The sequence below is a fragment of the Ixodes scapularis genome, unplaced genomic scaffold, assembly GCF_016920785.2.
Source record: "Ixodes scapularis isolate PalLabHiFi unplaced genomic scaffold, ASM1692078v2 PGA_scaffold4__175_contigs__length_147842914, whole genome shotgun sequence".
In the NCBI taxonomy this organism is placed as follows: Eukaryota; Metazoa; Arthropoda; class Arachnida; order Ixodida; family Ixodidae; genus Ixodes; species Ixodes scapularis.
Window position 1 is genome coordinate 114,010,699 of NW_024609879.1, and position 17,151 is coordinate 114,027,849.

A 17,151-nucleotide genomic window follows, 5' to 3' on the forward strand; every position below is an offset into this window, starting at 1 on the left:
TGATTAGACCATACTCTCTCCCTTCAAAAACGGCCAAAGAGGGGGCGTGGTCTGAAAATTTGGGCAAGGGCGCCGCGCTCAGGCACCTAGGGTTCAACCCTCAGAGTACTCTAACTCCACAGATATCATAGCAGACTTGGTCTAGTTTTAGAATCCAAGGGAGCATTTCGGGAATCGAATTACTTCGCGAGTTATTTTTTGATTAGACCATACTCTCTCCCTTCAAAAACGGCCAAAGAGGGGGCGTGGTCTGAAAATTTGGGCAAGGGCGCCGCGCTCAGGCACCTAGGGTTCAACCCTCAGAGTACTCTAACTCCACAGATATCATAGCAGACTTGGTCTAGTTTTAGAATCCAAGGGAGCATTTCGGGAATCGAATTACTTCGCGAGTTATTTTTTGATTAGACCATACTGTCTCCCTTCAAAAACGGCCAAAGAGGGGGCGTGGTCTGAAAATTTGGGCAAGGGCGCCGCGCTCAGGCACCTAGGGTTCAACCCTCAGAGTACTCTAACTCCACAGATATCATAGCAGACTTGGTCTAGTTTTAGAATCCAAGGGAGCATTTCGGGAATCGAATTACTTCGCGAGTTATTTTTTGATTAGACCATACTCTCTCCCTTCAAAAACGGCCAAAGAGGGGGCGTGGTCTGAAAATTTGGGCAAGGGCGCCGCGCTCAGGCACCTAGGGTTCAACCCTCAGAGTACTCTAACTCCACAGATATCATAGCAGACTTGGTCTAGTTTTAGAATCCAAGGGAGCATTTCGGGAATCGAATTACTTCGCGAGTTATTTTTTGATTAGACCATACTGTCTCCCTTCAAAAACGGCCAAAGAGGGGGCGTGGTCTGAAAATTTGGGCAAGGGCGCCGCGCTCAGGCACCTAGGGTTCAACCCTCAGAGTACTCTAACTCCACAGATATCATAGCAGACTTGGTCTAGTTTTAGAATCCAAGGGAGCATTTCGGGAATCGAATTACTTCGCGAGTTATTTTTTGATTAGACCATACTCTCTCCCTTCAAAAACGGCCAAAGAGGGGGCGTGGTCCGAAAATTTGGGCAAGGGCGCCGCGCTCAGGCACCTAGGGTTGTACCCTCAGAGTACTCTAACTCCACAGATATCATAGCAGACTTGGTCTAGTTTTAGAATCCAAGGGAGCATTTCGGGAATCGAATTACTTCGCGAGTTATTTTTTGATTAGACCATACTCTCTCCCTTCAAAAACGGCCAAAGAGGGGGCGTGGTCCGAAAATTTGGGCAAGGGCGCCGCGCTCAGGCACCTAGGGTTCAACCCTCAGAGTACTCTAACTCCACAGATATCATAGCAGACTTGGTCTAGTTTTAGAATCCAAGGGAGCATTTCGGGAATCGAATTACTTCGCGAGTTATTTTTTGATTAGACCATACTCTCTCCCTTCAAAAACGGCCAAAGAGGGGGCGTGGTCCTAAAATATGGGCAAAGGCGCCGCGCTGAGGCACCAAGGGGTCAAACCTCAGAGCACTCTACCTCCACTCATATGATAGCAGACTTGGTCTAGTTTTAGAATCCAAGGGAGCATTTCGGGAATCGAATTACTTCGCGAGTTATTTTTTGATTAGACCATACTCTCTCCCTTCAAAAACGGCCAAAGAGGGGGCGTGGTCCTAAAATATGGGCAAAGGCGCCGCGCTGAGGCACCAAGGGGTCAAACCTCAGAGCACTCTACCTCCACTCATATGATAGCAGACTTGGTCTAGTTTTAGAATCCAAGGGAGCATTTCGGGAATCGAATTACTTCGCGAGTTATTTTTTGATTAGACCATACTCTCTCCCTTCAAAAACGGCCAAAGAGGGGGCGTGGTCTGAAAATTTGGGCAAGGGCGCCGCGCTCAGGCACCTAGGGTTCAACCCTCAGAGTACTCTAACTCCACAGATATCATAGCAGACTTGGTCTAGTTTTAGAATCCAAGGGAGCATTTCGGGAATCGAATTACTTCGCGAGTTATTTTTTGATTAGACCATACTCTCTCCCTTCAAAAACGGCCAAAGAGGGGGCGTGGTCCGAAAATTTGGGCAAGGGCGCCGCGCTCAGGCACCTAGGGTTCAACCCTCAGAGTACTCTAACCCCACACATATCATAGCAGACTTGGTCTAGTTTTAGAATCCAAGGGAGCATTTCGGGAATCGGATTACTTCGCGAGTTATTTTTTGATTAGACCATACTCTCTCCCTTCAAAAACGGCCAAAGAGGGGGCGTGGTCCGAAAATTTGGGCAAGGGCGCCGCGCTCAGGCACCTAGGGTTCAACCCTCAGAGTACTCTAACCCCACACATATCATAGCAGACTTGGTCTAGTTTTAGAATCCAAGGGAGCATTTCGGGAATCGAATTACTTCGCGAGTTATTTTTTGATTAGACCATACTCTCTCCCTTCAAAAACGGCCAAAGAGGGGGCGTGGTCCGAAAATTTGGGCAAGGGCGCCGCGCTCAGGCACCTAGGGTTCAACCCTCAGAGTACTCTAACTCCACAGATATCATAGCAGACTTGGTCTAGTTTTAGAATCCAAGGGAGCATTTCGGGAATCGAATTACTTCGCGAGTTATTTTTTGATTAGACCATACTCTCTCCCTTCAAAAACGGCCAAAGAGGGGGCGTGGTCCGAAAATTTGGGCAAGGGCGCCGCGCTCAGGCACCTAGGGTTCAACCCTCAGAGTACTCTAACCCCACACATATCATAGCAGACTTGGTCTAGTTTTAGAATCCAAGGGAGCATTTCGGGAATCGAATTACTTCGCGAGTTATTTTTTGATTAGACCATACTCTCTCCCTTCAAAAACGGCCAAAGAGGGGGCGATGTCCGAAAATTTGGGCAAGGGCGCCGCGCTCAGGCACCTAGGGTTCAACCCTCAGAGTACTCTAACCCCACACATATCATAGCAGACTTGGTCTAGTTTTAGAATCCAAGGGAGCATTTCGGGAATCGAATTACTTCGCGAGTTATTTTTTGATTAGACCATACTCTCTCCCTTCAAAAACGGCCAAAGAGGGGGCGTGGTCCGAAAATTTGGGCAAGGGCGCCGCGCTCAGGCACCTAGGGTTCAACCCTCAGAGTACTCTAACCCCACACATATCATAGCAGACTTGGTCTAGTTTTAGAATCCAAGGGAGCATTTCGGGAATCGAATTACTTCGCGAGTTATTTTTTGATTAGACCATACTCTCATCTTCAAAAACGGCCAAAGAGGGGGCGTGGTCCGAAAATTTGGGCAAGGGCGCCGCGCTCAGGCACCTAGGGTTCAACCCTCAGAGTACTCTAACTCCACGGATATCATAGCAGACTTGGTCTAGTTTTAGAATCCAAGGGAGCATTTCGGGAATCGAATTACTTCGCGAGTTATTTTTTGATTAGACCATACTCTCTCCCTTCAAAAACGGCCAAAGAGGGGGCGTGGTCCGAAAATTTGGGCAAGGGCGCCGCGCTCAGGCACCTAGGGTTCAACCCTCAGAGTACTCTAACCCCACACATATCATAGCAGACTTGGTCTAGTTTTAGAATCCAAGGGAGCATTTCGGGAATCGAATTACTTCGCGAGTTATTTTTTGACTAGACCATACTCTCTCCCTTCAAAAACGGCCAAAGAGGGGGCGTGGTCCTAAAATTTGGGCAAGGGCGCCGCGCTCAGGCACCTAGGGTTCAACCCTCAGAGTACTCTAACCCCACACATATCATAGCAGACTTGGTCTAGTTTTAGAATCCAAGGGAGCATTTCGGGAATCGAATTACTTCGCGAGTTATTTTTTGATTAGACCATACTCTCTCCCTTCAAAAACGGCCAAAGAGGGGGCGTGGTCCGAAAAGTTGGGCAAGGGCGCCGCGCTCAGGCACCTAGGGTTCAACCCTCAGAGTACTCTAACTCCACAGATATCATAGCAGACTTGGTCTAGTTTTAGAATCCAAGGGAGCATTTCGGGAATCGAATTACTTCGCGAGTTATTTTTTGATTAGACCATACTCTCTCCCTTCAAAAACGGCCAAAGAGGGGGCGTGGTCCGAAAATTTGGGCAAGGGCGCCGCGCTCAGGCACCTAGGGCTCAACCCTCAGAGTACTCTAACTCCACAGATATCATAGCAGACTTGGTCTAGTTTTAGAATCCAAGGGAGCATTTCGGGAATCGAATTACTTCGCGAGTTATTTTTTGATTAGACCATACTCTCTCCCTTCAAAAACGGCCAAAGAGGAGGCGTGGTCCGAAAATTTGGGCAAGGGCGCCGCGCTCAGGCACCTAGGGTTCAACCCTCAGAGTACTCTAACTCCTCAGATATCATAGCAGACTTGGTCTAGTTTTAGAATCCAAGGGAGCATTTCGGGAATCGAATTACTTCGCGAGTTATTTTTTGATTAGACCATACTCTCTCCCTTCAAAAACGGCCAAAAAGGGGGCGTGGTCCGAAAATTTGGGCAAGGGCGCCGCGCTCAGGCACCTAGGGTTCAACCCTCAGAGTACTCTAACACCACAGATATCATAGCAGACTTGGTCTAGTTTTAGAATCCAAGGGAGCATTTCGGGAATCGAATTACTTCGCGAGTTATTTTTTGATTAGACCATACTCTCTCCCTTCAAAAACGGCCAAAGAGGGGGCGTGGTCCGAAAATTTGGGCAAGGGCGCCGCGCTCAGGCACCTAGGGTTCAACCCTCAGAGTACTCTAACCCCACACATATCACAGCAGACTTGGTCTAGTTTTAGAATCCAAGGGAGCATTTCGGGAATCGAATTACTTCGCGAGTTATTTTTTGATTAGACCATACTCTCTCCCTTCAAAAACGGCCAAAGAGGGGGCGTGGTCTGAAAATTTGGGCAAGGGCGCCGCGCTCAGGCACCTAGGGTTCAACCCTCAGAGTACTCTAACTCCTCAGATATCATAGCAGACTTGGTCTAGTTTTAGAATCCAAGGGAGCATTTCGGGAATCGAATTACTTCGCGAGTTATTTTTTGATTAGACCATACTCTCTCCCTTCAAAAACGGCCAAAGAGGGGGCGTGGTCCGAAAATTTGGGCAAGGGCGCCGCGCTCAGGCACCTAGGGTTCAACCCTCAGAGTACTCTAACCCCACACATATCACAGCAGACTTGGTCTAGTTTTAGAATCCAAGGGAGCATTTCGGGAATCGAATTACTTCGCGAGTTATTTTTTGATTAGACCATACTCTCTCCCTTCAAAAACGGCCAAAGAGGGGGCGTGGTCTGAAAATTTGGGCAAGGGCGCCGCGCTCAGGCACCTAGGGTTCAACCCTCAGAGTACTCTAACTCCTCAGATATCATAGCAGACTTGGTCTAGTTTTAGAATCCAAGGGAGCATTTCGGGAATCGAATTACTTCGCGAGTTATTTTTTGATTAGACCATACTCTCTCCCTTCAAAAACGGCCAAAGAGGGGGCGTGGTCCGAAAATTTGGGCAAGGGCGCCGCGCTCAGGCACCTAGGGTTCAACCCTCAGAGTACTCTAACCCCACACATATCACAGCAGACTTGGTCTAGTTTTAGAATCCAAGGGAGCATTTCGGGAATCGAATTACTTCGCGAGTTATTTTTTGATTAGACCATACTCTCTCCCTTCAAAAACGGCCAAAGAGGAGGCGTGGTCCGAAAATTTGGGCAAGGGCGCCGCGCTCAGGCACCTAGGGTTCAACCCTCAGAGTACTCTAACTCCTCAGATATCATAGCAGACTTGGTCTAGTTTTAGAATCCAAGGGAGCATTTCGGGAATCGAATTACTTCGCGAGTTATTTTTTGATTAGACCATACTCTCTCCCTTCAAAAACGGCCAAAAAGGGGGCGTGGTCCGAAAATTTGGGCAAGGGCGCCGCGCTCAGGCACCTAGGGTTCAACCCTCAGAGTACTCTAACACCACAGATATCATAGCAGACTTGGTCTAGTTTTAGAATCCAAGGGAGCATTTCGGGAATCGAATTACTTCGCGAGTTATTTTTTGATTAGACCATACTCTCTCCCTTCAAAAACGGCCAAAGAGGAGGCGTGGTCCGAAAATTTGGGCAAGGGCGCCGCGCTCAGGCACCTAGGGTTCAACCCTCAGAGTACTCTAACACCACAGATATCATAGCAGACTTGGTCTAGTTTTAGAATCCAAGGGAGCATTTCGGGAATCGAATTACTTCGCGAGTTATTTTTTGATTAGACCATACTCTCTCCCTTCAAAAACGGCCAAAGAGGGGGCGTGGTCCGAAAATTTGGGCAAGGGCGCCGCGCTCAGGCACCTAGGGTTCAACCCTCAGAGTACTCTAACCCCACACATATCACAGCAGACTTGGTCTAGTTTTAGAATCCAAGGGAGCATTTCGGGAATCGAATTACTTCGCGAGTTATTTTTTGATTAGACCATACTCTCTCCCTTCAAAAACGGCCAAAGAGGGGGCGTGGTCTGAAAATTTGGGCAAGGGCGCCGCGCTCAGGCACCTAGGGTTCAACCCTCAGAGTACTCTAACCCCACACATATCATAGCAGACTTGGTCTAGTTTTAGAATCCAAGGGAGCATTTCGGGAATCGAATTACTTCGCGAGTTATTTTTTGATTAGACCATACTCTCTCCCTTCAAAAACGGCCAAAGAGGGGGCGTGGTCCGAAAATTTGGGCAAGGGCGCCGCGCTCAGGCACCTAGGGTTCAACCCTCAGAGTACTCTAACCCCACACATATCACAGCAGACTTGGTCTAGTTTTAGAATCCAAGGGAGCATTTCGGGAATCGAATTACTTCGCGAGTTATTTTTTGATTAGACCATACTCTCTCCCTTCAAAAACGGCCAAAGAGGAGGCGTGGTCCGAAAATTTGGGCAAGGGCGCCGCGCTCAGGCACCTAGGGTTCAACCCTCAGAGTACTCTAACTCCACAGATATCATAGCAGACTTGGTCTAGTTTTAGAATCCAAGGGAGCATTTCGGGAATCGAATTACTTCGCGAGTTATTTTTTGATTAGACCATACTCTCTCCCTTCAAAAACGGCCAAAGAGGGGGCGTGGTCCGAAAATTTGGGCAAGGGCGCCGCGCTCAGGCACCTAGGGTTCAACCCTCAGAGTACTCTAACCCCACACATATCATAGCAGACTTGGTCTAGTTTTAGAATCCAAGGGAGCATTTCGGGAATCGAATTACTTCGCGAGTTATTTTTTGATTAGACCATACTCTCTCCCTTCAAAAACGTCCAAAGAGGGGGCGTGGTCCGAAAATTTGGGCAAGGGCGCCGCGCTCAGGCACCTAGGGTTCAACCCTCAGAGTACTCTAACTCCACAGATATCATAGCAGACTTGGTCTAGTTTTAGAATCCAAGGGAGCATTTCGGGAATCGAATTACTTCGCGAGTTATTTTTTGATTAGACCATACTCTCTCCCTTCAAAAACGGCCAAAGAGGGGGCGTGGTCCGAAAATTTGGGCAAGGGCGCCGCGCTCAGGCACCTAGGGTTCAACCCTCAGAGTACTCTAACCCCACACATATCATAGCAGACTTGGTCTAGTTTTAGAATCCAAGGGAGCATTTCGGGAATCGAATTACTTCGCGAGTTATTTTTTGATTAGACCATACTCTCTCCCTTCAAAAACGGCCAAAGAGGGGGCGTGGTCCGAAAATTTGGGCAAGGGCGCCGCGCTCAGGCACCTAGGGTTCAACCCTCAGAGTACTCTAACCCCACACATATCATAGCAGACTTGGTCTTGTTTTAGAATCCAAGGGAGCATTTCGGGAATCGAATTACTTCGCGAGTTATTTTTTGATTAGACCATACTCTCTCCCTTCAAAAACGGCCAAAGAGGGGGCGTGGTCCGAAAATTTGGGCAAGGGCGCCGCGCTCAGGCACCTAGGGTTCAACCCTCAGAGTACTCTAACCCCACACATATCATAGCAGACTTGGTCTAGTTTTAGAATCCAAGGGAGCATTTCGGAAATCGAATTACTTCGCGAGTTATTTTTTGATTAGACCATACTCTCTCCCTTCAAAAACGGCCAAAGAGGGGGCGTGGTCCGAAAATTTGGGCAAGGGCGCCGCGCTCAGGCACCTAGGGTTCAACCCTCAGAGTACTCTAACCCCACACATATCATAGCAGACTTGGTCTTGTTTTAGAATCCAAGGGAGCATTTCGGGAATCGAATTACTTCGCGAGTTATTTTTTGATTAGACCATACTCTCTCCCTTCAAAAACGGCCAAAGAGGGGGCGTGGTCCGAAAATTTGGGCAAGGGCGCCGCGCTCAGGCACCTAGGGTTCAACCCTCAGAGTACTCTAACCCCACACATATCATAGCAGACTTGGTCTAGTTTTAGAATCCAAGGGAGCATTTCGGGAATCGAATTACTTCGCGAGTTATTTTTTGATTAGACCATACTCTCTCCCTTCAAAAACGGCCAAAGAGGGGGCGTGGTCCGAAAATTTGGGCAAGGGCGCCGCGCTCAGGCACCTAGGGTTCAACCCTCAGAGTACTCTAACTCAACAGATATCATAGCAGACTTGGTCTAGTTTTAGAATCCAAGGGAGCATTTCGGGAATCGAATTACTTCGCGAGTTATTTTTTGATTAGACCATACTCTCTCCCTTCAAAAACGGGCAAAGAGGGGGCGTGGTCCGAAAATTTGGGCAAGGGCGCCGCGCTCAGGCACCTAGGGTTCAACCCTCAGAGTACTCTAACCCCACACATATCATAGCAGACTTGGTCTAGTTTTAGAATCCAAGGGAGCATTTCGGGAATCGAATTACTTCGCGAGTTATTTTTTGATTAGACCATACTCTCTCCCTTCAAAAACGGCCAAAGAGGGGGCATGGTCCGAAAATTTGGGCAAGGGCGCCGCGCTCAGGCACCTAGGGCTCAACCCTCAGAGTACTCTTACTCCACAGATATCACAGCAGACTTGGTCTAGTTTTAGAATCCAAGGGAGCATTTCGGGAATCGAATTACTTCGCGAGTTATTTTTTGATTAGACCATACTCTCTCCCTTCAAAAACGGCCAAAGAGGGGGCGTGGTCCGAAAATTTGGGCAAGGGCGCCGCGCTCAGGCACCTAGGGCTCAACCCTCAGAGTACTCTAACTCCACAGATATCATAGCAGACTTGGTCTAGTTTTAGAATCCAAGGGAGCATTTCGGGAATCGAATTACTTCGCGAGTTATTTTTTGATTAGACCATACTCTCTCCCTTCAAAAACGGCCAAAGAGGGGGCGTGGTCTGACAATTTGGGCAAGGGCGCCGCGCTCAGGCACCTAGGGTTCAGCCCTCAGAGTACTCTAACCCCACACATATCATAGCAGACTTGGTCTAGTTTTAGAATCCAAGGGAGCATTTCGGGAATCGAATTACTTCGCGAGTTATTTTAATTAGAACATACTCTCTTTCTTCAAAAAAGGCCAAAAAGGGGGCGTTTTTCGAAAATTTGGGCAAAGGCGCCGCGCTCAGGCACCTAGGGTTCAACCCTCAGAGTACTCTAACTCCAAACGTATGATAGCAGACTTGGTCTAGTTTTAGAATCCAAGATAGCATTTCGGGAATCGAATAACTTCGCGAGTTATTTTAATTAGAACATACTCTCTCCCTTCAAAAACGGCCAAAAAGGGGGCGTGGTCCGAAAATTTGGGCAAAGGTGCCGCGCTCAGGCACCTAGGGTTCAACCCTCAGAGTACTCTAACTCCACAGATATCATAGCAGACTTGGTCTAGTTTTAGAATCCAAGGGAGCATTTCGGGAATCGAATTACTTCGCGAGTTATTTTTTGATTAGACCATACTCTCTCCCTTCAAAAACGGCCAAAGAGGGGGCGTGGTCTCAAAATTTGGGCAAAGGCGTCGCGCTCAGGCACCTAGGGTTCAACCCTCAGAGTACTCTAACTCCACAGATATCATAGCAGACTTCGTCTAGTTTTAGAATCCAAGGGAGCATTTCGGGAATCGAATTACTTCGCGAGTTATTTTTTGATTAGACCATACTCTCTCCCTTCAAAAACGGCCAAAGAGGGGGCGTGGTGTGAAAATTTGGGCAAGGGCGCCGCGCTCAGGCACCTAGGGTTCAACCCTCAGAGTACTCTAACTCCACAGATATCATAGCAGACTTGGTCTAGTTTTAGAATCCAAGGGAGCATTTCGGGAATCGAATTACTTCGCGAGTTATTTTTTGATTAGACCATACTCTCTCCCTTCAAAAACGGCCAAAGAGGGGGCGTGGTCCGAAAATTTGGGCAAGGGCGCCGCGCTCAGGCACCTAGGGTTCAACCCTCAGAGTACTCTAACTCCACAGATATCATAGCAGACTTGGTCTAGTTTTAGAATCCAAGGGAGCATTTCGGGAATCGAATTACTTCGCGAGTTATTTTTTGATTAGACCATACTCTCTCCCTTCAAAAACGGCCAAAGAGGGGGCGTGGTCCGAAAATTTGGGCAAGGGCGCCGCGCTCAGGCACCTAGGGTTCAACCCTCAGAGTACTCTAACTCCACAGATATCATAGCAGACTTGGTCTTGTTTTAGAATCCAAGGGAGCATTTCGGGAATCGAATTATTTCGCGAGTTATTTTTTGATTAGACCATACTCTCTCCCTTCAAAAACGGCCAAAGAGGGGGCGTGGTGTGAAAATTTGGGCAAGGGCGCCGCGCTCAGGCACCTAGGGTTCAACCCTCAGAGTACTCTAACTCCAGACTTATGATAGCAGACTTGGTCTAGTTTTAGAATCCAAGGGACATTTGGGGAATCGAATAACTTCGCGAGTTATTTTAATTAGAACATACTCTCTCCCTTCAAAAACGGCCAAAAAGGGGGCGTGGTCCGAAAATTTGGGCAAAGGTGCCGCGCTGAGGCACCTAGGGTTCAACCCTTAGAGTACTAACTCCAGACATATGATAGCAGACTTGGTCTAGTTTTAGAATCCAAGGGAGCATTTCGGGAATCGAATTACTTGGGGAGTTATGTTAATTAGAACATACTCTCTCCTTTCAAAAACGGCCAAAAAGGGGGCGTGGTCCTAAAATATGGGCAAAGGCGCCGCGCTGAGGCACCAAGGGTTCAAACCTCAGAGTACTCTACCTCCACTCATATGATAGCATACTTGGTCTTGTTTTAGAATCCAAGGGAGCATTTCGGGAATCGAATTACTTCGCGAGGTATTTTAATTAGAACATACTCTCTCCCTTCAAAAACGGCCAAAAAGGGGGCGTGGTCCGAAAATTTGGGCAAAGGTGCCGCGCTGAGGCACCTAGGGTTCAACCCTTCGAGTACTCTAACTCCAGACTTATGATAGCAGATTTCAACCAGTTTTAGAATCCAAGGGAGCATTTCGGGAATCGAATTACTTCGGGAGTTATGTTATTTAGAACATACTCTCTCCTTTCAAAAACGGCCAAAAAGGGGGCGTGGTCCGAAAATTTGGGCAAAGGCGAAGCGCTCAGGCACCTAGGGTTCAACCCTCAGAGTACTCTAACCTTACACATATGAAAGCAGACTTGGTCTAGTTTTATAATCCAAGGGAGCATTTCGGGAATCAAATTACTTCGCGAGTTATTTTAATTAGAACATACTCTCTCCCTTCAAAAACGGCCAAAAAGGGGGCGTGGTCCGAAAATTTGTGCAAAGGCGAAACGCTCAGGCACCTAGGGTTCAACCCTCAGAGTACTCTAACCCCACACATATGAAAGTAGACTTGGTCTAGTTTTAGAATCCAAGGGAGCATTTCGGGAATCGAATTACTTCGCGAGTTATTTTAATTAGAACATACTCTCTCCCTTCAAAAACGGCCAAAAAGGGGGCGTGGTCCGAAAATTTGGGCAAAGGCGAAGCGCTCAGGCACCTAGGGTTCAACCCTCAGAGTACTCTAACCCCACACATATGAACGCAGACTTGGTCTAGTTTTAGCATCCAAGGGAGCATTTCGGGAATCGAATTACTTCGCGAGTTATTTTAATTAGAACATTCTCTCTCCCTTCAAAAACGGCCAAAAAGGGGGCGTGGTCCGAAAATTTGGGCAAAGGCGAAGCGCTCAGGCACCTAGGGTTCAACCCTCAGAGTACTCTAACCCCACACATATGAAAGCAGACTTGGTCTAGTTTTAGAATCCAAGGGAGCATTTCGGGAATCAAATTACTTCGCGAGTTATTTTAATTAGAACATACGAGATCCATCACGTGAGGAGCAAAGCATCCGGTGGCGTGCAAGAAAGCCACCTTTACGGTCGCTCCGCCGACGTTTCTCTTGCCCCGGCGTATGTTTCCCTGCTTTCCGCCTCCTTTTCCTCCTCTCCTGTTTTCCATGCGCGGCGGCGCGCGCGGCGCTGCTATTCGCCAAATTTAGTCACGTGAGGAGCAAAGCATCCAGCTCGTGCGGAAAAGCCGGCGCTACGGCCACGCGCCGAGGCTGAATGCGCAACTCTGCTACCGTAGGTAGCTATACAAGAACTCTAGCCGTCTTGTACCCCCAGCGCCACTTAGCAGGCGCCGTCCGAAACTCCGCGAATACGCCGTGTGGCGGACTCGCTCTTCCCGCCTGCGAGCACACCTTCGCTTTGTCGTCTGCTTGGCGGGAGCAGACGACGCCACAGCGCGTGCCAATTTTCGCTGAACACGGTTCAGCGAACCACCGCGTAAGACGGCCCACGGTTGATTTCCTGACTCATGGATATGTGTCCGCTGGCTAAGTATAATCATCGCCACTAAATGTAATTTTTTTTATGTAGTTTAACTTCAGGTAGTTTAACTTCAGGTCCGAGCGCAACGGACACTACGAGACGATAGGGCCAACCAAGCAGTGACAAAAGCGCACTTTTCGCACCTGATTGGGTACCCCGGTGGTGCACTCCGCCACGTTTCACCTTTGCCGCTATTTGACTGGCTCGGTCGTTTCGTAGCGTACGCTGCGCTCGGATTTTAGGTGAAACGGAGTATAACAGTTATTTCTGCATCACACCTGCTGCAATCATACTGGTCTGCGAACGCATATTGTTAAAAATGCATTTCGCACGCCTGTTTCTGGAAAAGCAAAAACAAAAAACGCAGACAGGATTGATGTCCCAATGACTCTGCAATCTGCCCCAATAAAAATCGCCGGTTGAAAATGAGTTTGAGATTAGTTCGATCTGGCGAGGATATCAGACGAGCAGAGACGGCTGATGGTCGATCTGTGCCTTAAAGAGTATTCTCATATTCTCAGCGAGCGATCGCGGAAATGACTGGCAGGCCGCTACCTAGAGTCAACCGGATTATCCAAGCGTACAGGGTCGATGGGCCGATAAGCGACGCTGCACGCAAGCCACGTTCTCAATAAAGGACAGTTGAAGAGGACCGGCTGCTTGTTGCTGCTCCAGGCAGCAAATCCTTTCCACTTTCCACACTTTATTAACTGAAAGAAATGTATGTAAAGAAATAAATTGCTTTATCTAATGCAGTGTGATGGCTTACTTTAATATTCCGCATTTTGAAAGCAGATTGGGAAGCATTTGAAAGAAGCAAAAAAACCCATCAACAGCCGTCAGTATATATTTACGCTACTGTCGTACCTAGCTTACATTATCCGTTAAAGTCACTGGCTGTTTGGCAGACACGTCTTGACGAGTCAGGGAATCATCCACAACAGCGCAAGATACGCCACGAAGCCGTGTTCAGCGAACACTGGCAAGCGCTGTTGCGTCGTCTGCTCTTCGCCTAGTAGTCGATAAAGCGAGGGTATGCTCGCAGGCGGGAAGAGCGAGTCCGCTACACGGCGTATTCGCGGAGTTTCGGACGGTGCCTGCTATGTGGCGCTGGGGGTACGGGACGGCCGCCGCTGCTGTGTTACAGCTAATGGTGTCCACGAGAGTACACCTGCACGGTACATGGGCCGTGTCTCCGACTAGAGTGTTTCCCGACACCTAAAAATAGTCCGTCCAGTTCCGCCTGATGACGTCACGGAAGTTTTATATTGTCGCCAGGTGCGATCCTGGCGGTGTCACAGCAGCGGTTGTGGACCTGACAGACGCCTGTTCTGCTGCATGTCGCTTTCAACATCGACGGTGGCAAGGAGGCTTTAGCAGCCTGGAGTTGGGACTCCAAGACGACAGTGACACTCGCGTTCACACGTACTTTTTGCCGTGACTTGTAGCACCAAACGCCAGCCTCGCGACATCCAATATCAAGACAATTTGACTTTTTTGACGTCATTTGTTATCGCTTCGGGACCCCTTTTGATACCAGCGCGGGATAGGTCCCTAAACACATCAGTCGAAGACGCGTTCCAGGTACCGTAGTAGAACCAATCGCGAATTATTCCTCACCTTTTCTGAAGAGTAGGGATAAAATCCATCACAGTTCTCGCAGCACACAGCACGCATTGGGCACTCGGAGGCATGCTTGGACTCATCCTTCCTGAGTATCTCACCCTTACAGTCCTCGCAGACCAGTGGTTTCTCGAGGCATTCTTCTTCATGATCCTTCAAATTGCGATAAAATATATAAAACACGCCGGACTGTGGTTAGAAACTATACATATGAAATCGCATTATTAATGGTAGGGCCATCAAGACTTTGTTTTGACTAGCTTAGTCACGCGCCTTGTATTGGTCTTTAGAACTTACATTCGATAACTGTTGTCTAATAATTTTTACAATGTCGCTTTCTTTCGCTTACTTGAATGCAACGCGGTATTTTGTTTCGGTACTGTAATGTAATGTATTCGGTAGAAATAGAATCTATCACAGCATGTTTTGACACGAAACCACGTTCACCTCAGTTGTTAATGGCTTGTATCTTTGGTTCTATTATTCAAACATAGGTAATATCGCTGGTGAGCTGGTACACATTTTGATGCGCACTAAAAACATGCAGCAAGATAGAGAAATAGTATTAGCTAATATATTTTGACCTTTTCAGTTTATTCGAGATATGATATCATTTAATGCCCATCAACAGTGATCTTCAAAATGCGAACGCCTTTAAAACTTGGTAGTGCATATACACATATATTGAATATTGTTTTTGTCAAGAATGCCTCAACGACTTCCACTGAGCGCAAATGTCGATTAAAGAAAAGTTTTAATGTTGCACAAAGTCAGCATCACGAACATACAACTGTAGGTATACTCAAAATAAAATAAATATATGCCTCACACCATGACAATGTGCAGAGTGTTTAATTTTATTTCGAATTGTTTTCTGTAAAAGGGAGTGAGAATTGCAAGTTTGCCGTATTCAGAACAAATTTATCGTGCTCCACGCACATTAATTAAGGAAATAACCGTCACTGTAAGATGACTGACTATTTAGCAACTCTTGATCAACGTTTTAAATGTTGGTTTTATGGGGCACATTGCAATTGCCTTATTGCCGGCCTTTACTATTAGGGGCTAGAGCATTTGAAAGAGATTGCAAACAGGCAATGATTTTTGGAGTCATCGATCAGTTGTCGCTTTTTTTTTTACACCCGATTTTAAAAATTGCGCCCAAAAAGAGCGCCCGAAGCCCTGCTCATAATGACACTTAGAAGAGTGACTTTGTAATCTCAATCATGTTGTCACTGGGCATATTCATTTTTTTTATCTGGACTAGCCTGCACCGGTGCAGAAAAAATGCGAGTTAATATACTTCCTTTGTATTCAGAACTGCTGCACCCGTAAATCGAATACGGCGGTCTGCACCAAGTGCAGCTGGTGCAGGAGGTGAAGGTGAATCGAACCAGACCACTCTATTGGTGGCGCGTCCTTGTTAGTGGGGCCGACAAACACACTCTTGAGATAGTGACGACCTGACTGACGACTACGTCACTCGTCTGGAGGTCATTGTGGGCCGGGCTTCGGACGCTTTTTGTGCGCGCCATTTTGAGCCAGTTTTTGTTTTGATCTTTTCTTCTTAGTAATATCGGGACCATATCTACATCTCAACAGGAATAAAAGAGAAATAAAAAGACAGAAAAATCTGCACTTTTTACGCTCCTTAAAAACGACTTACGCCAAGTGTATGATAAAACACTGCACCGTTGCGGGCGTCACAAAGAACTACTCGATTCTGACACTCCATGTCTTGATGATTTTGAAGGTTTTCGTTGAGAACGTTGACACCGCAGTCGGGGCACTTCCTTTCGATCTTCGGACACTCAGACCTGTGTTTCTGAGAAAAGGCATAAAGGTATAAAAGACTGATTGAAGGCTTATCTCCGACAATGAGGGATGCCTACCTTACTTTGGTGGTCGACACGAGATGAGACACAAGATGATTCTATTAACAAATGCTGACGTAAATTTTGGGTTATGATTATATATTTTGTGAAACAAACACAGACCAGCAATATTTCTTCGGAAGGAGAGGTCAGGAAAGCCTTAGGTTATTTTCATTGTTGACACGCGAGTAGTGCGGTGAAAGTTGTGCAGTAGGAAGCGAACAGAAAGATTTTGAACGGTTTCTAGTGATAATGCAAATGTATTGGCTGGATCCCAGATGGAGGCACAGTACTCCAGTTTAGTGCGGACTAAGGATATGTAGAAAATACGTTTTAGGGACGATGGTGCACAGGAGAAGTGTCTTCCAAGGTCGCCCAGCATGTAATTATCAATATAAATTATATACTCAATATGAACGTTCCATGAGAGTTTGTTAGCCATCTGTATACCAAGAAATTTATATGAAGCTACAGAGTCCAGTGCAAAATTTTCGATGTAGTAAGACGGACAAGTGTTATTATGACGTGTTACTCTCATGGATTTAAACTTTCTGACATTCAGCTTCATTCGCCATTGATCGCACCGACGGGAAATATGATTAAGTTCACTTGGAAGTGACTGGACATCAAAATCATTAGTAATTTCAGATTAAATAACAGAGTCGTCAGCGAACAGACCAATCGAGGATGAGACATGCAAGTGTAGGTCATTAATAATTAATGAACAAAAGAGGGCCTAGTACAGGCCCTTGGGGTACACCAGATGTCACCGGTAAGGGTTGCGAGCTAATGCCGTCAGCATGAACAAATAGAGAGCGATTGGTAAGAAAGGAGTTGATTCGAGCTAATACATCATTATTAATGTTGAGAGAACTGAGTTGATACAAACGAAGCCTGTGTGAAACCTTATAAAATAATTAAGTAAAATCTAAGAATATACGGTCGACCCAAGATGAACGATCAAGGACGGTATGAAGATTATGAGTAAACGTTAATACAGGGTCTGTCCCAAA

General features: G+C 47.1%; 1 protein-coding gene across 9 annotated transcripts in view; it reads right to left on the minus strand.

Annotated features, from left to right (window-relative positions):
- The window catches only part of LOC115308579 (TNF receptor-associated factor family protein DDB_G0272098-like), a 183,088-nt gene that overhangs the window by 139,229 nt on the left and 26,708 nt on the right, over window positions 1-17,151 (minus strand). For all 9 annotated transcript variants that reach the window (XM_040220927.3, XM_040220928.3, XM_040220924.3 and 6 more), the window contains 2 exons: window positions 15,931-16,089; window positions 14,262-14,417 (listed from right to left, as the gene is read on the minus strand). In XM_040220927.3, the coding sequence (XP_040076861.2) occupies window positions 14,262-14,417; window positions 15,931-16,089 (315 nt within the window). The remainder of the gene's footprint in view (window positions 1-14,261; window positions 14,418-15,930; window positions 16,090-17,151) is intronic.